This window comes from Tamandua tetradactyla, chromosome 7 (assembly GCF_023851605.1).
Source record: "Tamandua tetradactyla isolate mTamTet1 chromosome 7, mTamTet1.pri, whole genome shotgun sequence".
NCBI classification, from domain to species: Eukaryota; Metazoa; Chordata; class Mammalia; order Pilosa; family Myrmecophagidae; genus Tamandua; species Tamandua tetradactyla.
The window spans coordinates 124,360,861-124,382,524 of record NC_135333.1 but is presented as its reverse complement, the minus strand read 5'-3'; the positions used below and the strand labels follow the sequence as shown (position 1 = coordinate 124,382,524).

The 21,664-nt window shown below is 59.3% G+C and overlaps 1 protein-coding gene across 1 annotated transcript in view; it reads right to left on the bottom strand.

Annotated features, from left to right (window-relative positions):
* Positions 1–21,664, bottom strand: part of LRP1 (LDL receptor related protein 1) — an 81,213-nt gene that overhangs the window by 17,389 nt on the left and 42,160 nt on the right. Inside the window, exons 21-52 of the mRNA XM_077111125.1 lie at positions 19,868–20,050; positions 19,238–19,438; positions 17,825–18,070; positions 17,448–17,645; positions 16,110–16,314; positions 15,829–15,993; positions 15,029–15,273; positions 14,632–14,763; positions 14,124–14,351; positions 13,780–13,954; positions 13,588–13,682; positions 13,193–13,342; positions 12,929–13,069; positions 12,456–12,590; positions 10,899–11,030; positions 10,489–10,623; positions 10,195–10,324; positions 9,822–9,948; positions 9,267–9,418; positions 9,053–9,177; positions 8,369–8,746; positions 6,790–6,979; positions 3,451–3,655; positions 3,119–3,311; positions 2,344–2,469; positions 2,088–2,216; positions 1,720–1,839; positions 1,304–1,417; positions 873–1,022; positions 674–796; positions 351–467; positions 62–190 (exon numbers count right to left, since the gene is read on the bottom strand). Of these exons, the coding sequence (XP_076967240.1) occupies positions 62–190; positions 351–467; positions 674–796; positions 873–1,022; positions 1,304–1,417; positions 1,720–1,839; positions 2,088–2,216; positions 2,344–2,469; positions 3,119–3,311; positions 3,451–3,655; positions 6,790–6,979; positions 8,369–8,746; positions 9,053–9,177; positions 9,267–9,418; positions 9,822–9,948; positions 10,195–10,324; positions 10,489–10,623; positions 10,899–11,030; positions 12,456–12,590; positions 12,929–13,069; positions 13,193–13,342; positions 13,588–13,682; positions 13,780–13,954; positions 14,124–14,351; positions 14,632–14,763; positions 15,029–15,273; positions 15,829–15,993; positions 16,110–16,314; positions 17,448–17,645; positions 17,825–18,070; positions 19,238–19,438; positions 19,868–20,050 (5,274 nt within the window). The remainder of the gene's footprint in view (positions 1–61; positions 191–350; positions 468–673; positions 797–872; positions 1,023–1,303; positions 1,418–1,719; positions 1,840–2,087; positions 2,217–2,343; positions 2,470–3,118; positions 3,312–3,450; positions 3,656–6,789; positions 6,980–8,368; positions 8,747–9,052; positions 9,178–9,266; positions 9,419–9,821; positions 9,949–10,194; positions 10,325–10,488; positions 10,624–10,898; positions 11,031–12,455; positions 12,591–12,928; positions 13,070–13,192; positions 13,343–13,587; positions 13,683–13,779; positions 13,955–14,123; positions 14,352–14,631; positions 14,764–15,028; positions 15,274–15,828; positions 15,994–16,109; positions 16,315–17,447; positions 17,646–17,824; positions 18,071–19,237; positions 19,439–19,867; positions 20,051–21,664) is intronic.

The window sequence follows — 21,664 nt, the reverse complement described above, 5'->3', positions numbered from 1 at the left end:
CTGCAACGAGAGGCCTCAGCTGCCCGCCCCGCCCCCACGCGTCACGGCCTCCACCACTCACAACAGCCGGCCGCCATGCTCTCATCGGCGCCGTCTGCACAATCTTTGTCACCATCACAGAGCCAGCGCTCGGGGACACACACGTGGGTGCCGGGGCAGGAGAAGGAGGAGGGGCCACATGTCTTGCCTTCTGCAGGGGGACAGGGAGCCACGGAGAGAGATTCGGGAGCGGGCAGAGCACCTGACTAGGCGGCTGTGAGGGCTCCCACCTCCACCGCACTTTGCTCCTCTGCAGGGGGGACTGTCCCTCCTCAAGGCAACTCCCCCGACCGGTCCCTGCCACCCCTCACCACAGTGAGCCGCTTCGTCTGAACCATCCCCGCAGTCGTCACTGCCGTCGCACAGCCACTGCTTAGAAATGCAGCGATGGTTCTGGCACTCAAACTGGGCCTCGGAGCAGAACTTGTCTGGGGACAGTTGGAAATCACAGTTAGATGTTGGAGGGCGGGCGGGGGGCATGTCAGCAAGACCAAGAGAATTGGTCCCTCTTTCCAAGCCTAGAGGGCCTTCTCCAAGCTGGTATTTGCTGTGCGGGGTGAAGCGGAGGCCTGGACAGGGTCTCAGCAGTCGTGGTGACACCTCCCCCCCAACCACGGGCCCTTGGGCCACTCACTGCAGTGGGTCTCGTCCTCGCCGTGTTCACAGTCGTCCTCCTTGTCACATGTCCAGCTCATGGGGATGCAGCGCCCGCTGGGACAGGCGAAGTAATTCAGGGGGCATCGGGGGCGCTTCACTCCTGGGGGCGAGGAAGGTGTGAGGGCACGCCTGCCCCCCGGGGCCTGCCGCCCGCCGCACTCCTGACCTGGCCAGACCTGGGCAGTCACGCTCATCGCTGTAGTCCCCGCAGTCGTTGGCGCCGTCGCACACCCAGCTGGGCGCGTAGCAGAGCGAGGTCCGCTCGCAGGGCTGGAAGAGCACGCCCTTCACCCCCAGGCGGAAGTAGCTGCTGCAGTCAGTGGCACCTGGTGGGGGTGCGGGGGCTTGAGGGGCGCTGCCCTGCGTCCCGCACAGCATGCCCCGCCTGCCACTCACTGCCAACCTATCCAACTTCCTGGGAAGCCCGGGCTGGGGGACGTGACGGGAGGAGAAGTGTAACTGGGTTAGGGATGTGGGAGGATCAGAGCTGCTAAATGGGCAGGAGAGAAGGCAGAGGAGGGAAGGGCGGGAGCAGAAGGGCCTGCGGCTGTGTGCGGGGCAGGGTGAGAGGTGGGAGCCGAGGGCTGCGGCCCGGGGCCTCACTCACTGCAGTTCATCTCATCCGAGGCGTCCTCACAGTCCACAAACTGGTTGCAGCGGCTGGAGTTCCCAATGCAGGTCCCGTCTCGGCAGCGGAATTCACCCACCCCGCAGGCCGTCTCTAGAACAGCGGCCAGCCAGTGCCATCAGGCCACAGTCCTTCCCTTGGGGGCAGGAGGGGCCAGGACAGAGCTCCTGGACCAAAGCACCTGCCCAGAGTCCCTTCATAAGAGTGCCCAGCTAGATGTTGGGGGGCCGGCGGGGGCATGTCAGCAAGGCCCCTTTGGGGCTTGGGGACAAAAGCTCGGTGTGAGTGGGGGTGAGGGACAGGCTCAAGACATGGTGGCAGAGGCTCAAGCTCAAAGTGGAGGTGGAGGGTGGCTGAAGCCCAGAGGACAGGGTGCCAGGAGCGTCCCCACTCACTGTTGCAGGGAATCTCATCAGAGCCGTCCCCGCAGTCGTCCACCCCATTGCACCACAGCATGTTGGAGACGCAGCGTCCATTGTTGCACTGGCGGAAAGTCTTCTTGCAGCGGCGGGTGTCTGTGGGTGGGGAAGCAGGCGTCAGTGGCAGTGTGTGGGATGAGAGTGCCTCCGATGAGATGTCACGCAACAAACGTGCACTCGGCCCCCATTCTGGGCCCAGCACAGGGCTGACAGTAGTTCTGCCCTTCTGGAGCTCACAGAACTTCTTGGGCGGTGGAATGGGGTCATGGGGCTTTCTGCTCCTCTCGCTCCCCTGCTCCACCCTGCAGGGACTGGGAAGGGGTAGGGCGGGGGAGGCTCCTCACTGCAGTAGGATGGCTTCTCGTCGGACTTGTCCTTGCAGTGGGAGACGCCGTCACACGTGAGACTGAAGTTGATGCACTCGCCGTTGGCACACTCAAACTCATCTTGTGCTTGGCAGGAGGAATTCACCGCTGAGGAGGGAGGCGGAGGGAGCTTCGTGAGCCAGGGCCTGGGGCCCCGAGGATCTGCGGTCATCCTCGGTTTCTCCTTGGTAAAGGCTGAGGTCTCCAGCCCATCCCCTCGTCCCCACTCACTCACCCCGGCAGGTGAGGTCCTCTTGGAGGACACGGCCCCCTCGGCAGGAGCAGTTGACGTGGCCTTGGTGCGTGAGTAGACACAGGTCCTGGCAGCCCCCGTTGTTGATGCGGCAAGGGGAGAGCTCACCTGAGGCAGAGGACTGTTTGCTGCTGGGCACGTACACACACGCACACACGCACATGCACACACACAATGCCCCACACTCACTCACACAGCTTCAGAGTTCCCTGGCACTGGCCATGGCACAGCGTTCCTGGTGGGAGCTGTGGCAGGAACTCGGGGGGGAGGCCGGCAGTAGGGGGGGAACGGGGTGGGGGAGTGGTGGGAGGGAAGGCTGCTGGGGGAGGGCCACGGGGGGATGTGTTCTGGGGTGGGTCCGGGGTCGAGGGCGTGTGTGTTCTTCCACAGGGTGGTGTGGGCTTGGACACATGTTTCGGGGAGGCTGGTCTGAGGAGCCTGGAGGGCGTGTGTGAAGGGATGGGGTCCCAGGGCGTGTGGGAGGCGGGGGAGAGGCTGGAAACGCTGAGGTGTGAGGCGCCCAGCGAGCCAGGCCCAGTGTGAGCATGTGTGTGGATGTGGGTGTGCGAGTGAAGGAGGGGGCAGCAAGCAGACCAGTGGGGGTCTGGGGATATAGATGAGACCCTGTGGAGGTGGGTGTGTGCGTGTGCACGCCTGTGTGTGCCAGGATGTCTTGGGGACCTGGATTAGAGGGTTTCCAGGGGACACAGGGTGTGTGTGTGTGTGGGCAGGAGAGCAGGGCAGCGCCAGCACTCACAGCTGTTGGTGTCGTTGGCCACGGCGATGATGCCCATGGGCTGCTGGGGGATGTCCACACGCAGCAGCTTCACGTCGCTGCCCACGTGCTTGCTGGCCCGCTGCACCGCCCGCCGCACCCAGTCCGTCCAGAAGATGTGCTCGCCGTATACGGCCAGCCCAAAGGGGTGCACGGGCTCTGACTTGAGGATCACCTGCGGGGACAGCGCCACCACCGTCACAGGAACAGCCGGCCTGACCCCGCCCCTGGCCACTGGGCCCCAGCCCCGCTGGGTGCCTGGTCCGTCCCCTCCCCTTGGACCCAGCCCCACCCCCCACTGGCTGTGCACTCACATAGCGGTGGGAGCCGTCATACTCGCACCGCTCAATCTTGTCCAGGGTGGCGTCAGAGAAGTAGAGCTTTTCGGCTCGGTGATCGATGGCCAGTCCGTTGGGGGTGCGGATGTCCTTCTCGATGAGGGTCAGGACGTTGGCCCCAGACAGGGCTGCCCGCATGATGCTGGGGTGCTGCTCGTTCCAGTTGGTCCAGAACATCAGGCTGAGGGAAGTAAGGGGCACAGGAACAGGAGTCAAAGTCAGAGTCCAGCCAGGCACCAGGAGCTGGCCTGGGGGGCACAGGCCAGGGCGCGCAGACAGCTGGCAGCCAGGGCGCTGCCAGGACCTGGATGCCACCCAGCACCACGGCACGTGCCAAGCCTGGCGCTCCCAGCACGGCCCAGACGCCCGGGAGGAACCGGGCAGCCACAGGCAGTCCATGCGCTCTGTGGGAGGCAGGAGTCTGCTTTGTGCATGTGCACACACATGTGAGCATGTGTGCATGCGCCCACCTCTGTGTCTATGAAATGGTCATCTGTGTTTACTGGGCCGGCATTGCACATCGAGCCAGGTCCCGCAGGGACCAACCTGGGCTCCACCGCCCAGCAGGAGCAACCGCAGGCAGTCGCCTAACCTCCCTTTGCCTCATGTCCATCTCTAGAAGTGGGGAGAACGGTCCTACCTACCGCAGAGAGTGGCCATGAGATGAAATAAGTTAATATCCATCCTAGTGGCAGATGGGAACTGACGAGAGTATTTTCTATTATTTTATTTTTAACTGCCCTCTTCTCCCTGCAGTGAGAAGAGGCTCCTTTCCAAACCAACAAGCAAACCATTGTTGAATTTCTAGTGTCCTAAATATCGGAGACAAGAAGATCCTACCCTTGAGAAGTCCTGGGACAATCACTTTCTCCAAAATTGACAGCCTTTTGATATTTGGGGTTTGGGTCCCAGCTCTGCACTTGTTAGCTCTGACTTTTGAGTGAGTCTCTGCTTCCTTCTCCTTAGAGGAGATGGGCTGGGGGGAGGCTGGACGGATGGAGGGGGAAGCATGCAGGAGTTGAGAATAATCCTCGGGTGACAAGTTGTGGTCCTCAGATGGGCCGCATTGGCACCACGATTCCCGGGCTGTCCATCCCAGAGGCTCTCACCCGGCAGCCCCTGCCCATTGTCTCCCCACCACGTTTGAGCTGATGCCTCCTTTCACTATGCTTGGGTGGGAGAATGACGCCTGTCTCCCCTCCCAGGGGGAGATACTGGCTGCTCCAGAGGATGAGGCTCAGGTCCTAAAGGCCTTGTCCTGGGGAAGGGCAGAGGCTCCGGATGGCGCTGCACTTAGGATGGGGGTTCGGAAGGAGCTTGGAGGGAGGTGACATCTCCCTCTAGCCTCCAAAAGAGGAAATGGTGTCCACCACTTGAGTCGTCAGGACTTGTCAGGACAGGGCTTGTCAGCGCCCACCTGAGCCTTCCACACCCTCGGGTGAAGTCCAGCTCACGATTCATGAGAACTGGCTTTCCTCTTATCACTGACAAACTGTTATGCATGAAGAATGATATATGGGACGGCAGTAGATTCTGAGTTTGGTAAAACCACTCCCCAGGGAAGAGGCAGTGGAAAGGGAGGGAAGAGAGACTTTCTCAAGTAGCAGGTGAGTAGCCACCAGGGACGCAGGGGACCTTCTGACGGTCTGACTCCAGGCTCCACGTGGCCACCAGCGCACATCCTAGGTGCCCACCGCAGGGCAGGCTGGTGGGGGGGGTGTCCTCTGGTGTTCCGCCCTCTCCGGGCCCCTGTCTCGTTCCACACCGGCCCCCTTACTCCTCCTTGGACCCAGGGAGGGCCTTCTTCCCACCCCTGATTCGGGAAACAACTAACTCTCCTTACATGCTGCCTGCTCAAGGACATATTCCTTGATTTCCAGCCTGGGACAGGTCCCCATTCCACACTCACGAAGCTCCCTGTAGCCTCATAGTGAGTTGAATCAAACCAGCTCTTCAGCCTCACGAGGCAGGACTGATGTCTGTCTCGTACACCTTAGGTTCTCAAAAGCCATTTGCTGAATGAATGGCTGAATTCCCCAGGCTTAGAGGAAAGGAAACAGGTGGGCAGCCAGGAGGGGGCTTCTGAAGCTGCAACGCTGCCCATGGCCTCCAGGGAGCCCAGCATGATGGCCCCTCCATGGAGGCGCCAGGCTCATGAGGGAGAGCAAAGGCCCCAGGGCCAGTCCCAAACAGGTGGAGGTGTCAAGGCTCACGGGAGGGAAGACAGGATCTTTGTCATCAGCTGTGTACGTGTCAGACAAACCCCAGCAGACGGGGCTGAGGTGGAAAGGGAACAGAGGGCTTTTGTGCTGGGTCAGCTGTGCCAGGCGGGCAGGGCAGGACCTGGACTTGAGTTACATCAGGGTAAGGAATCCAGGTTCAATACACTCACCATTTCTATGTAGTTGCTTTTGGATTTGTTTGTCCCTTAGTTTCCTAGTAAAGCTTTTTGAAAAAACTCCCAAGTGCTGTTTGGAATTAGTTTGTGGAGGGGGCGGGGGCTGCTCGTGCAGGAGAGCAGAGCAGGCAGACAGGGCTGGCCCCTGCAGGGAGAGAGCAGGGAGCACCCACCAATGGGGTATTTTCTTCCAAGTTCTTCCTGGCTTGAGTCTTGACTCCTTTGCAACTGACCCCAACCTCCCACACCTCTCAGACCTGCCTGCACCCCCAAGGGAAGACTTTGCATTGGAGGAGGGTGTCTGGAGGTGACCCTTGCTGCCTGCCCTTCTCTACCTTGAGCTTTGCTCCACCTCCAGATTTTTGCTTAAAATGCTCAAAACCCCTCCTCTGCCTGGACTGCAGTTTCTTGGCTTTCTTACTTCCAGGCCCTGGGCCAACCTGCCACCTCCGTGATACTTCTCCATCAGCACATACAACCCAGGGCTGTTCATTAGTGCCTTCTGTGAATATGATGCATCTCCCCACCTAGAGAGCTTGAATGGGCCTGGCCTGGGGCTTCCACACAGCAGGTGCTCAATGACTATTTTCTGCCTGAAGTTTTGAGTCTCAGAGATACAGAAGACCTACTATATGCCTTGAGCATGGCTGGCTGATGAACGAATGAGTCAATGACAAAGCCAGAAGCACCCTCCACTGCCACTGATCTTCCCCTTGGTTCTTATTATCCTCATATTACAGAGGAGGAAACTGAAGCTCAGAGAGGTTATACAGCTTGTCCAAGGTCACACAGCAAGGAAGTGGCCAAACTCAGATGAAAGCCTATCTCTCCTGCTCCTTTGTCCTGTGCCTCGATCTGCCCGGAGGTAGTTCTGCTGCCCTTGGCCACCTCCCTCTCCCCCAGGCCCAGCAGCTCACTTCTGGCACTCGTCCAGCACGAAGGCCCGTGGGTGGTCATCTCCGGACATGGTGATGACTGTCTCACGCTCAAAGGCTCCTGGACGGGTCTGGTCTACGGTGTGGCGCGTGATGGTGGATGTAGTGTAGCTTGTCCAGTAGAGAGTGTCCCAGCCACGGTGATAGGCCAGGCCTTCCACGGAGCCCACATCTGCGAGGGGACAGGAGCGGTTGTGGGGGCAGGACTGCAGAGCCGAAGGGGGCAGACTAGGCAGGAGCTAAGGCGACAGCTTGGCCTGCTCTGGGGCATCCCCTCCCCTGGCATGTGTGGGGCTGAAAGGGGAAGTGTGGGAGCTGGGCAGCATGGTGGAGAGGAGGCAGGGAGGACCTGGGGAGCATTGAGGTCTGACCCCTCCTGTCCCACCCTATTTCTGACCAAAATGATTCACTGTCCTCATTTTCCTACCCCTTCTTCCTACATCTCCCCACCCTCAGGTAGATTTGGCTTTATACTGTGGTCACGTTTTTCTGGAGCTAGAGGTCTGCCAAGCTGGGTGTAAATTGGATTTCAGTAAATCAAATCCTATTTGCACTGTACTGGGAAGTTTCTTATTTAAAAAATGCTGGTCCAGACTGTTTTGTAAAGTAGACATTTTCAACTCAGGTCCAAGAATTACATGCACAATGAGAGACAGATAGATAGTTGTTCACGAGAAAACGACTCAGGAGTTTTCGCAGCGTCAAGCTGTATGACAATGTGGTTGCCAAAAACCTGCATTAATAGAAGTATTGTAGCCTGAAAAAGGGAGGTGACAGTTCTGCCAGTGTCTCCCGATCAAGCTGTAATTACAGAGCACTGGGCTCGGCTTTGATCACCACATTTTCAGACAGCAGCCTAGACTGTGTGTAGTAGGATATGCCCTGAGGAGGCTGGAAGGACAGGTCTGTATTCTCACTGCTGCTTAACCAGCACCTGACTCAGTGCCTGGCAGGTCTTTATGGGCGGGATGAATGAATAAAAGAACAAGTGAATAAGTTGAAGGACAGTCTGTACACAACCAGAGAAAGAGAAAACAGTAGTAGACCCAAACAGCAGCTTTCAAAGAGCTGAAGGGCTGCCCTCCGTGTGGTAACCCTAAGGCCGGTAACTACTTGTCATGGAGCCGCGCTGCCTGCCCCATGCTGGGCACAGGAAACTGGACCAAAGCTGCCCAAGTCCTAAGTGTCTGGAGTCGAACCCAAGCCTGTCTGCACAACCTGGGCTTATAACCACTACACTAAAGGAAGAGATTTTAGGCTTACTCTGTGAAGCCCCGGAGACTGAACTAGGATCACGGGGGCTGGGGGTAGAGCAGGGAGAACTAAGAGAGGCCAACTCTGACCCTAAATAAGGGAGGACTTGCAAATAACTGGAATGGGTCTGGAATGGTGTGAACGGCTATTGGTCAGGATTGCTGTGGATAGAGGGACTCAGACCCAGGGCCGGGGAGCTGGTATCCGAGGGCGCTTCCACCTCCCACCCCCGCTCTGTGCGGACCCCCCCGCACCACCTTCCCCCCACCCGCAGCCACTTCCTGGTCAGACCCGGGTCTGGACTCACTCTCCACGATGGTGGACCTCCCTGAGCCGTCGTCGTAGATTTGCTGGATGTTGCCGAAGTGGATGTCGCTGAAGAAGATGCGATTGGGGGTGCCTGGGGAGGTGCCGGCCTGGTAGTCAAAGGCCAGTGCGATGACATTCTTCATGTGCTCGGGGTCCTCGAAGGGCTGCACGGGCGCATTGAGGTTGCGCTCGTCCGAGAGGTGGATGCTCTTGAGGATGGTGCGCTCGGAGTAGAGCAGGTAGCCGGCGTACTCGCGGCACGAGGCCCCGTCTTCGGCCAGCATCCCGTGGGCGCAGGCGCAGGCCCGCTGCTTCCCCCCGCGGTACAGGCACAGCTGCTGGCACCCGCCGTTGGCTACCGCACACACGTTGGTGCCTGGGAGGGGAGGGGCGGGGGGAGGGGTAGGTTACAGCCGAGGTGCAAACAGTTGGCACCCTGCTCTGCCTCGGTCTCCCCGGTTCAGGCACCCCTCAAGGCTTCTGCACCCAACATCCAGATCAGCCCTAGACTCCTCAAAATCCCCTCACCTTCCCTGGTCTCCCCTAGCCAACGGGCCATCGCCCCCTTTAGGACTAACTTCTCTCCCAGTCCTTCGCACCCTCGCTGCCCTGGGGAGGAAGCACTCCCAGGCCGGAGCAGCCCCTGCCCGCCCTCCCCCCAGCCCAGAGCCCCCAGCCTCACCTTTTTGCCGGTCCCGGTTGAAGACTTTGATGTCTTTGAGCTGGACGCCGATGCCTGTGCGCAGGGGCACCGAGTCGGTGGCGTTGTCTTTGCTGCCGCGCTTGATGGAGCCGTTGGCGTGAGTCCTGGGGGCGGGGACGGGCCGTGAGCAGGGCATCGACTGGGGCCAGACAGGGAGAGCCTGGCGGGGACACAGCCCGACGCAAGCCCTCACCTGTCACTCCAGTAGATGAAGTCCTCAAACACTGACACCGAAAACATGTCCATGTTGTTGCTGGACAGAACCACCTCGCGGTTCTCCCCCGTCTCCAGGTCGATCCGCTCGATCTTGTCCGTCCGTGCGTCACACCAGTACAGCTTTCCGTCCTGCAGGCCGGAGGCACCCACCTCACATCCGGGGCCACGCTCTCCCCACTGACCCTGAGCCCCTCAACGTGTGGGCCTGTGAGGGAGGCCCTCTGTTCAGCTTTCCCCTGCTCACCCCGCCCCGCACGGCTTCCTCCTCTTTCCTCCACATCCTCCCTGCCCTCTGACCTGCCGAAGTACCGACCCCTAGGGGTCCCTGCCCTCCCCACTCAGTGGCGGCAGGGTTGGGGGCTGGGCCAGAAGACCCCATGACTGCCCCTGGTCTCTGTCTTTCCACTGTCCGGAGGCTCATCCAGGGACACTTCAATGGGAAAACAAGGTCGGCAGGGGCTGGGAGATGGGCCTTCCCCTCAGGGTGTTGGGCTCTACCCCATTGGCCCCAGAGTCAAGTCCACGTCCAAACCTCATAGTCCACTGAGATGCCGTTGGGCCAGCTGATGCTGACGTTCACCAGCACCACTCGCTCCGTTCCGTCCAGGCGAGACCGCTCGATCCGCGGGTACTGACCCCACTCAGTCCAGAACAAGTACCTGGAGAGGGGATAGAAGTGGAAGTCAGTACCCACACCATGAGCGAGCCCTCTGGAAGTCCTGTCCTTTACCATCCCCACTGGGCAGTGGCCAGGATGGGGATGGGACCAGGGCTAGCCCTTTCCACCTCTCAGTGGCCTCTTCCAGACAAGAGCCAGGGTCCTTGCCGGGGCGGGCTGTGGCCAGAGTGATGGGCCCAGACTTGAGACAGGGCTGGGGTCGTGGCTGGCCTGCCCAGCTCCTTACCCCTTCTCCGGGTGGACAGTGATGGCCCGGGGCTTGTCGAGGCCTTGGGAGATGACCACGTAGCGGAAAGAGCCATTGAGCCGGGCAACCTCAATGACATCGAAGCCCTGGTCTGTCCAGTAGATGTTGCCTGTAGAAGTTGGTGGGGAGGTAGGTGCTTGGCCCTTTCCGAGCCCCCAGACACCCCAAAACTGCTCCACCATCTGCTCTGACCACCCCTTCTCAGACCCTCCTCTGAGACCCCAGCTCCCACAGAGCCCTCTGCCTCACCTCCAGCCCCACCCCCCGGCTCACCTGCAATCCAGTCCACCGCAATGCCTTCTACGCGGCCAATGCCATTGGTCACGACATCCTCACGCCACGTCTGGTCCCGTTTGGCCCGGCTGATGGTGCTCAGGCCCATGTCCACCCAGTAGATGGTGTCGTTTTCTGGAAGTGGAGGGGAGCGGATGCAGGGAAGGCGTCAGGGAAGAGGTAAGGCAGGGGGTCAAAATCATGCCCAGGGTAGGGATGGAGGGATGTGAATGCTGGGGGGCGGGTGCCAGAGTGCTGGGAAGGGGAGAGAGAGTCAGGGGGTGGGGCAGGGAGGCTGGGGGACATGCCCACTCAGGACCTGTCCAGGCAGCCACTCACTGGACCCCCGGCACACATGCCCACCAAAGCTCCCAAGTCATGACCTATTCCCCCACAGGCAAAGGGCTCACCAGCATGGAAGTCAATGCCGACAGCCAGTGAGGTCCCCGACACTGGGACCAGGGCATCTGACTTGTCGTTGGGATCCAGGGGGATCCCTCGTATTCCCTCGTGCACGGAATACAGGAGAAAGGAACCCACGCCTGAAACACAAGATTGCTTCAGCCACGGGCCTTGCTGGCACTCTTTTAAGCCCAGCTTCTGTCACCTTTCAATCACCCTTCTTTGCTTTCCTTTGATTTCTTCCTTCAGCCATCACCCCCCTGCAGTAGCTTAGAGAGGAAAAACAGGGGTGGTGGAGCTCCACCTGCAAGACCTCTAGCTATCACCAGAGGGCAGCAGAGACTCGGATTTCTCTCCCCGCACCTGGCCCTCCAGTTGCACTTGACCCAATACAACCCTCACACCTGCAAGGTCCTTTAGGGAGAGTCCTGGGAGGTTCAAACAAAGCAATAAGGGCTGATGGCTCCAAATCTAGATCTCCAGCACAGCACCCTGTCTGGCCTTAGTTTCCTCTTTGACGTTCACCTGTCTGGAACCTGACATTCGCCTCTGAACCAGTTTCATTCCCAGCTTTTCCATTCCTTAGAGGTGCCACTTCCCTTGCATCCCAGAATCTTCCCTGGCCTTTATCCCTTTGAAACAGTGTGTCCCTAAATGAATCCCTAAATGCGCCCTGGCTGTTCAGGCTCCATGAAAGAAAAAAATGAACAGTTCCATAGTGAAAAAAAAACTTTTAAACCTTGTTCAACCCAGTGTTTCTTTCAGTAACATCTACCCACATCAAAGGAAGGCGCTTCCCAGGAATGCACTTTGGGAAATGCTGTCCCAGGCAAGCTTGTAAATCAGTCAGCAAGTTCTTGTGAAACGTCTCTGAGTTTCAGGCCTTCTCTTCAACTCAGCCACTAATCTGGAGCCAAGACCCCATCTCCTCACACTTGGGCTACTTGGAAGCCTGCTACCTGTTCTCACCGTCTCACCTGTCCCTCCCCACCTCAGCCTTCTCTCTGTTGCCTGGTCAATCTCCCCGAAATCTCACTTTCCAGTCATTCTTTGCTGAGACGCACAGGAGCCCACCCTACCTCACAGCCGAACTGCCCACCACCCACCCCCTATCCTGCCCACCGCCAGGGTCCTAGGGGCCCTGCACACACCTTCCTGATTCCTTTGGACCTTGGCTTTAGGCTATATCCCCTACCTCCTGCATATCGTCCCATCTCCTCCAAACCACACTTGTCCCAGAAAACCTAACTCATAGCACGCCTCTGCCACAAAGCTAGCCCTGACTTTGCTGCTGTCTACTCCAAAACCCTACTGCAGGAGCTGGCCGGGCTGAGCCACTGCACGGGCCAGCTTTCCCTATGTGTTGGGCTCCTCTCCTGGTTTAGGCTGCAGAGCTCATGAGGTCAGGGACAGGGACTTCCACCCCCAGCTCCCAGCACAGCGGGCGTTTACAACCCAAACTGTGTGTGGTGAAGGCGGTCCTATCCCCAGGTGAGGCTGTGAGGTTAGGAAGGGCTGGGGTTGGGGTCCTGGGCTAAAGCGGGGAGCAGAGGCCGGGCACTGACCCTCGCAGGCCTGCTGGCCACTCCGGAGGCTGTAGCCGGCTGTGCACATGCAGGAGCGGGTGGTCTCCGATGTGGGCAGGCAGAGCTGGGAGCAGTCACCATTGTTGACGCTGCAGGGGTTGGTGCCCTCGTGGTCTGGGGGTGGGTGGGAAGCCAAGAGAAAGGGTTAGTCAGGTGGTCCTCTTCAGGCTCTCGGCATCAGCCTGAGAGCAGCAAGCTGGCTTTGGGCATGGCGCTGCTTGGGTAGAGGATGCCACCCATGTGCCCTGGACCTAGTGGGGGTCACCACCCAACCCGACTCCCAGATCTTCTGACCTCCTGTCCCCTGGCCCCTTGAGACCAGCGCTGCAGTGAGCAGACGCAGTGCCTTTGTGAGAATGGGGGAAAGGATGGGTTGGGAGGAGGGGCATGGCGCCTGAACTTCACCCCTCATCCCCGCCCTCGCCCACCCCTGGCTCTGTGCCCTGCCTCACCCAGCTGGACGCTCTCATCGTAGACCTTCATGTGCATCACCAGGGTGGTGCTGTTCCGCAGGACCACCGACTCCGAGCCGTCGGCCTTGTTGCAGGTGCCCATCTTCTCCGACACCTGATCTGCCCACCACAGCTTATCCCCTGGGGCGGCAGGAGGGGGTGACGCTCTTGGGAAGGGTCCTCCACCCTTCTGTAGACGCTGAGTCATCCCAGGGCCCTTCCACCCCTATCCCAGCTCCCCCCCGGCCCCACCGCGGCTCTCACCCATGATGGCCAGGGCCGTGGCCTTGCCCAGCTGGCTCTGCATGGCGCTGATGATCTCCAGCTCGCTCCCGTCCAGGTTGCAGCGGTTGATGGTATGATTCCCGGAGCTGATCCAGTAGAGTTTGCTTTCAGGAAAGTCGATAGCCAGGCCTGGAAGGTGGAGGGTGGGGGGCTGGGGTTGTCACCTCCAGGTGCCCTGGCCCCAGGGCTGGGATCAGGGAATAGGGACCCAGATGGGTGAGAGGAAAGGGTATAGATTTGGGGTGGTGGCGGTGAGGAGGACAAACACTGAGCTGGGAGCTTGAAGAGGCTGAGGGACAGCAGGGGGTCCCTGCGAGAATATCAGAGGCTGGGAATCAAGGAAGGGCTGTGGGGCAGGTAGGGCCAGAGCGTACCCACGGGGCCCTTCTGGCCACTGAAGAGTAGGGTGCGGTTGCTGCCGTCCATGTTGGCCATGCTAATGTTGTCCCCGTCAGTCCAGTAGAGCTTCCTGCAGGGCAGTGGGGGGGCAGCCAAGAGGGAGAGTCAGGGTCCCCTTCGTCCCCAGCTCCGCACCCCAGGCTCCCAGCCCTGGGACCAGGACTGACCCTCGCAAGGGATGCACGACCAGGCCGTGGGGCTGCTCCAGGCCCTGGACCACAGCATTCTTGAAGGAGCCATCCAGCCGGGCCACGTTGATCTGCTTCTTGTTGGTGTCATAGCTCGTCCAGAACAGGTTTCGGGATACCCAGTCCACGGCCAGCCCGTGGGCATTTGGCAAGTCTGGGGGCAAAGCAGGGCGTCAGGAGGTCGGGCACTTGCAGGCGGGAAGCCAGGTCTCTGGGATCAGGAGTCAGGCCGGGGTGGGGGAAGCCAGGGTGGGAGCATCGAGAGGGTAGAGGAGGTGGGACGGGAGGGTCTGGACGGAGGGGGGCCGCGGCCAGGACAGAACCTGCCGAGACGACGGTCTCCACGCCCGTGCCATTGATGAAGGCCCGCTTGATGGCCTGCGTCCGCACGTCGGACCAGTAGACGCGCTGCTCACGGGCGTCGTAGTCCAGCACGGTGACGTTGTCGATGTCGGGCACCGTGAAGGAGATGATGTAATTGTAGTAGGGGGCGTCCAGGTCCACGCCCCGGATCTCCATCTGGCGTGCGTACAGCAGGAACTTCTTGAACTCTGTGGGGCAAGGGCAGGTCATCCAGGGCAGCCCCCTGCCTCCGTGCTTCCCACCCACCCAGACAGGTAGTTCCTTTGGTTTGTTGTTTGCTGTTGGCCCCTGACGTTGGACATAACCTCCCTGCCAGGGCTCCAGCCTCTTCTGGCTTACAGTGGCTGTCTTGGAAACCTCTCTGATCAGGAGCTTCCAAAGCTGGGACTCTGCACCTTCAGCCTGGGCACCTGAGACCTTCCCCTTAAGCCTCAGTTTACCGCTGGCTCCTGGGGTGGGGGGGCCTACCATAGCAGGTGGTGTTGTCCTTGTGGAGCTTCATGAGGTGGGGGCAGGCGCAGGAGACGGTCCGGTTGTAGTTGATGAGACACAAGTGGGAGCAGGGGCCCCGGCCCCCATTGGCCTCGCACGGATTGGGAGCTGGGGGCAGCAGGGAGGGGAGAGAAGCAAGACCATTCTGTGACTTCTTGGCCCTCCCCGGCCTTTCCCACCGCGCCCCTCCCCTCCCCACACTCTTCCACCCTCCCTCACACTCCCTGTCCCGGCATCTCCCGCTGCCAGACCCTGCTCTGTCAACAGGCTGGCCCGGCCCCCCCACCGCCCAGCACAGGCCCCTTCTGCTCTCCGCAGGGTTCTGGGAGGCTGCCGGCTCCTCCCCACTGCCCCGCGGCGCGGGGTCCCTTACCCATGGGCTGCCGGGAGGGGTGGTACACCTGCAGGTCGAAGGGCTGGGTGTTGGTCCTCTGTACCACAGTGACGTTGTGGCCGGTCCACTTGTTGGCCTTGGCCAGCGTGTTTGTCCGCCAGTCCGTCCAGTACACCTCCCCCCCATACAGTGTCACGGCGAACGGGTGTGACAGGAACTCATGTCCCCGGAGGACCTCCATGTGTCCGGAGCCGTCGTAACGGGCTGAGTAAATGGCATCTGACCTGGGAAGAGTGACCGGGGCAGAGTGAGGACGCCATTTGGGATCTCAGGCCCCCGGCCCCCCCCGCACCTCAGCATGCTCAAGCACTCTCCCCCAAAACCTGACGGTCAGACAAGGCCGACAGAATGGCTGCGGTGCGAGAACCCTACGGTCCTAGGGCCCCAGCTCTGGGACCCCGATTCCCCCGCCCTGGGTCTCTGGGCTCGCTTCTCCCCGGGGCCGCTGTTAGCAAGCACATAAAAGGCCCTGGTGAAAGGAGAAAGAGGCAGCCCTTCCTCTGGGCAGACACGACCTCAGGAGAGCGCACATCCTTGCGAGTGGAGAGGATTTCTGCCCTGGCCCAGTCCTTGGCTGGGCGCTCCTGTATAGGGTGCAACTTGGACAGCCACGGGTTCCCCCACCCGTGCATGCTTTCCGCCTGCACCTCTTCCCGCAGCCCCCGGTGCAGGGGTCCTCCTCCCAGTGTGCCCGCTTCTGGCGCTAGGTCCCCTGAGCCTTCTGCCCATCCCCAGTCCCTGGCGGTGGTGGTGGGGGGTGGCACAGGGCGGGTGCCGACCTGGCGTCGATCCAGAGGATGCGCTTCTCCAGGTAGTCTACGGTGAGCCCGTTGGGCCAGCCCCCCGAGCCGGTCTCGCGGTGGATGGTGCGGCGCCCAGCCCCACTCATGGAGGCTGCCTCGATGCGCGGCAGGCTAGCATCCCAGTCAGTCCAAAACAGGATCCTGGGGAGGGTGCGAGGGGTCAGGGCAGCCAAAGTCCGAGGAGCTGGGGAGGGACTGGGGCAGGGTTCTAGGAGAAGGCGGGATGGGGAACGACCGTGTCCCGGGCGGGTCCTCACCCATCCCGGGGGTCCAGTGCGATCGCCCTCGGGTGCTCAATGTCGCCAGCCAGCAGGGTGGTCCTAAGGGTCCCATCCAGCTTGGCCACCTCGATCTGGTCCAGGTTACTCTCCACCCAGTAGATGTTGCCTGCGATCCAGTCTACAGCCAGACCCTCAGGCGTGGCCAGGCCGTACTGAATCACCACCTCGAAACTGGTCAGGGCTGGAGAAGAGGGTTGTGGGAGGTGAGAGTCCCCATGGATCCTAGGGTCCCTCGAAGACCCACCCTCAATCTGGACACCCCGCCAATACCTCTGATGCCCCCAGATTCCAAAGTGGGTTCCCCAACCTCCCACTCTCCTCACCAGACCCCTGCCCCACCAGGGGAGAAAACTGGCTAGCAGCCTGCAGAAGGGGCTGGGTGGGGCAGCTACCTTCTGCTTACAGCTCACCTGAGGGAGGAGGTCAGCACAGAGGGTGGAGGCTTTGGGCAGATCTGAACTCGATGTGGAGGACAGAATTTTCTAGAAGTCACTCCACAGAATGTCTCAAACATTTTCCCATGTTGACACATATACATTTATCTCATTATTTTAAAAAAACTGTCACACAGTATGAGCATTATCACAATTGCCTTCGCCAATTCCCTTGTTGATGGACATTTGGGATGGTCCCAAGTTTTCTCTATTACAAATAATACAAACTCCTCTGGTGAAATGTGCCTCCCTCAAATCTCCCTCAAATCAGAAGTCACCTTCTCAGGGGGCCTTCCTTGACCACTCAATTTGAAATGGCAACTCCCATTACCCCTACCCTTTTTTATCTCCTTTCTTTTAATCCAGAGTACTTATTACCATCTACCATATTCCATAGTTCACTTATTTGTTCTATTGTCTGATGTCCCCTCTAGATTGGAAGCTGCATCAGGGCAGATATTTTGGCCCGTTTTGACCATGGCTGGACCCCCAGCGCCCAGTGTATACAGCAGATGCTCATTCCTTGGCAGAATGAATGAAGTCTGACAGGTCAGGTTGCCTTGGAACAGATGATGGGGTTCAGGTAGCCCATCCCCCAAATGGCTCTTTTCCTTTCGAGTCTATAATTTTGGGATTTGGGGAGCCGAGCTCCAGGCCGTTCTGAGGAAAGGCTGATCATTTTGTTAATTATCAGGCTGGCAGCTCTGCTGATGATAATTACGGGGCGTCAGGCACTGAGACCCACAGCAAAATCTAACCCAATTAACAGGAGGGTGGGGGTGGGATGGGGGTGCTAAGGGCTTCGGGGGGGCCTGGATCCGGGCCTGAGTGCCCATGTGCTCCCCCGCCCCCCAGGCATCAGCCCAGGCCTGGCGGTCACCTCCGTTGTCCAGCAGCTTCCCGCGGTAGATCTTGTCCTCCACCACGTCGGTCCAGTAGAGGGCGCTCTGGCTGAGGTGGAAGTCCAGGGCGATGGTGTTGCGCAGGCCGGGCACCAGGACGCTGTAGTCCCCTTTGTGAAGGTCGATGCGCCGGATCTCGTGGCGGTTGGAGAAGATGATGAAGGGCTTGAAGGGGTCTGGGTGGGGACGCGGAAGATAGGGGTCAGCGAGGGGCTTGGTGCAGGTAGGGCCTCGGTGGGTCCTGGCATCGGGGCCCGAAGGGAACCCTGGAGCTTTGGCATCGAGCCGCCTGTGCCCAGCCCACGGCTGCCCAGGGGCCTGCCCCGGCCTGCCCGGCCGCCCCTCGCCGTCTCACCCAGGCTGCGGCAGCTCTCGCCATCAGGCTCCAAGACCCAGCCCTCGTAGCAGGAGCATTTCACGCTGAACTTGTTCTGGTCGCACTTCTGGCTGCACTTGAGGTGCTTGGCACAGTAGCTCTGGATCCGGCAGGTGTGGTTGTCGGGCCCCAGCTCCATGCCCAGAGGGCACGAGCACACAAGGCCCTCGCCGGGCGCCACTGAGCAGTTGTGGCTGCAGCCGCCGTTATTCAGAGAGCACTGATCTGGGGGGCGGGAGGGGGGGCACAGGCTCAGAGTCAGGACCCCCAGCAGGAGGCAGGGCAGGGGCAGCTGAGATAGAACCACGCCCCACTTTCGCATTCCTTGCCAAGTCTCTGCCCCAAACTTTCCGGAGGGTGGGGCTCCCAGCACCCGCCCGGCCTGACCTTAAGGAGCACCCACATATAAGGTGCGTCTCTCTGGTCTCTCCCTGCCCCTTCCCGGGCCCACAGGGAGCACCCCATTCTTTGCCTCCTCTCTGGGAGGTTGCGTATGTTCAGTCCCCTGTCCTTCATCTCTTCCTGATTTGGGTGTGATTTGGCGTAGGGGTGCGGTAGGGAATATCCCGCCCCCATGTCCTCTGACACACCTTGGAATCTGCCAAGCCTCAGGAGTTGGCTGCCCTGACTGATGACCTGTCAGCAGTTCTCCTGGGCCAGCCCCAGCCTGCCTTATCTCCCATTCCTCTCCTTTGAAGGAACCCACTGCTCCGCGATGCTTGGAGGAGGGGTGACAAGAGATAAGGCTGCTCTGCTCATCATCCCCGAGACACAGCATGTGGACCTCCCTGACCCCCAGCCCCATCTGCCTCGTTTCCTTTGATCTTGAAAGCACACCCTCCTCCCCTGACTTCACTCACTCTACGTTCTACCCGTCCTTGGGAACCCAGTTAAAGCCCTATGTCCTCTGAGAAGACTGCCCTGACCACATCAACACTCAACCCGGGCACTGTCCATCTCCAAGGTGCCTGCTCTCCACTGCTCTGCAGCAGCGTGGTGTGAGTGTGGGGGAGGTTCTGCTCCTGCAGGGATGGGTTGCACACTTGGTCTCCACAGTGCTTTAGGAGCTGTGTGACCTTGGACAAGTTATTTAACCTCCCTGGGCCTCAGTTGTCTCATCTGTAAAATGGGGATATAATAGCACCTATCCTCTAGGACTGCTGAGTGGATGAAATGCCCTAACAGTGTGCAGCATGTAGCACAGGGGGCCCTAAATCAATGCTGGCTGTTGGTAACTGCTCTGGGTACCCAGCAACCAGCTGTCCTCTCCTAGTCTCAGATCTCTCCCTCCAGAGCCTGCTCTGTTTCACCTGCCCTGGCCTTGGTGGGCTCTTTACCCAGTCACCCTCCCCACTTCTCTGCCTGGGGCCACTGCCCAGGCTTGGGCCTCACCACAGAGCTCGCCCTCATCTGAGCCGTCTCCACAGTCATCGTTGCCATCGCACAGCTTGTCGGGGGGCAGGCAGACTGAGGTGTTGTTGGCGCACGGGTGTGAGGGTGGCCTGCAGGCCAGGGACTCACAGTTCTCCTCATCTGAGTTATCTTCACAGTCACTGTCACCATCACACACCCATGCTTTGCTGATACACCGAGCTGAGGGATGGGTATAGTATGAGGGGCCACGTCTGGATAGTGGGGCTCTCCCTGCCCTTTCCCCTTCTTTCCAGACACAGCAGGATTCCTCTAGTAGGGTCATGACTACAATGCCTTGGGGTCCACTAGGAACTCTGAGGCTTTTTCGGTCAAATTCTCACAGGCCACACAGAAGGCAGAAATTCATAGGAGGTGCAGAGTTCAGCTCTGGTGGGGTTTTGTTTCCTAAGGACTTTTGGGTGGGGCCCAGCCCATTCATGGCTTCCCCCACATATCATGGATACATGCTATCTCTGTACCACCTGTTGCCTCACAATATCTCCACCCCTACCCCACACAGTGCCCTCTTGCCACTGTTCTCTGCTTTCAACATGGTCTCATCCTGCCCACATTGCCCCAACCCAAGCTCCCTCAAATTCTCTTTTTCACCTGAGTCCTTGCAGCCAAACTTGACATTAGGGTCACAGACGTGGGTCACCCCCTCACAGCTCTTCTCGTCACTGGAGTCCATGCAGTCAGTGTCCCCATCACAGCGCCACCGCAGGGGGATGCAAAGGCCATCGAGCCGGCACTGGAATTCATCACTGTGGCAGCCACCAGGGGGCCTTGTGGCTGCAGGGGGACAGGTGGAGGACATCAACAGGGTGGGAGAGGCTCCCCAGTCAGCCACTCCCATCTCTGCCTCCCCAACACCCTCCTGCAGTGCCCAGCCCAGAGCCATGAGCTGAGGCCTGGATGGAAGGTTCTCTTAGCCCTGCTGACACTTCTTGGAAGCACTGACTGGTATAAGAGTCAGGAGGTGTAACACACTCTCATCTTATCGCCCTGTTTTACTGATGAGATCTTGATCGGATAAGTAATTTGCTAGGCCAGAACTCAAAAACTTTTCCACCCCCTTAGCCTAACCTGTTTCACTCATTCACTCCACAAACATTGGTTGAGCGCCTACTGTGTATCAGGCACTGTTCAAGGTACCAGCAAACAACAAGACAAAGTCCTTACCCTCATGAAGCTTAGGTTCTACCAGGGAAGAGAGACAAATAAAGACAAAAGTACATGCAAAATGTAATTACAGACAGTGATAAATGCCATGGAGACAAAGCCAGGTGAAGGCTAAAGAATGCCGGGGATGATACTTCAGGTACGACAGTCAGGGAAGGCTGTTGAGCAAGAGACATTTAAGCAGAGACCTGAATGAAGTGAGACAATGAGCTGTGAGGGTGCCTGGAACAGCGTTCCACGCAGAGGGAACAGCCAGTACAAAGTCTCTGAGATAGAATCTGGGCATATTCAGAACATGCCCAGGAGGCTTAGGTAGCTAAGTGGAATGAACAAGATGAATGGCAGGAACGCAGATCAGAGAGGTAAGCGTCCTGCAGGTCAGAGAGGGGTCAGCATTTATTCTAGGTGTGCAGGGAACCACTGCCGGGTTGTGGGCCGGGGTGGGGCGTGGACTGACTCATGTTCTCTGAGCAAGCTTAGGCTCCCCGTTGCAGTTCCATGGACAACTGGCTCAGGAGGCTGGGTGAGGGGCCCCTGACTCTTCACTGGTGGGTTCTCCAGGCTTCTCCCATCTGCCCCCGAAGGTCCTCCCTCTTGTCCACTTATCCACAGTCCTTCATGAGAACCCAACTCAAGTTGCACCTCTACCCCAGCTCACAATCATAGTTAACAGCTGCTTCCAGCCACAATACCCCGCTCCCACGTGCCAGGCCCCTCGCATATCTCATCCCATTTCAGAAAGGAGGACGCCAAGGCTAAAATGAAGTGACTTGTCCAAGTCTGCCCAGCTCGTCAGGGTAGAGCAGGGAACTCTTCCCACCACATCACACGGCCTCCCTTCTGGGAGCCCCAGCGCACCATTACCTGTCCCACTCTTGAGGCCCTTCCTGGAGATGGCTCTGGGGACTCGTTCCTGTCTCCCGCGCCTCTGTGACCTTCCCTGTGCTCCCTGCCCTGGGCTGGGCTCACAGCTGTGCTCACTACCATTTAGTCCTATTCCCGCACCTGAACTCTATGAGGCAGGGGATGGAAGCTGTTGGTCAGGGACCAGACAAGGCCTCTATTTTTATCGCTTTTTAAGTCAATGGCCAGTGTGAAAAACCGTAGATTTCACCAATGATTCTGTATTTCTCACTTCTCTTGAAGCCAGGGCAAGTCAGGCTTGCATTCCACATGACAGCAGCTGGCCAGAGCCAGTTCCCCTTGACAGGAACCAGGCCCTCC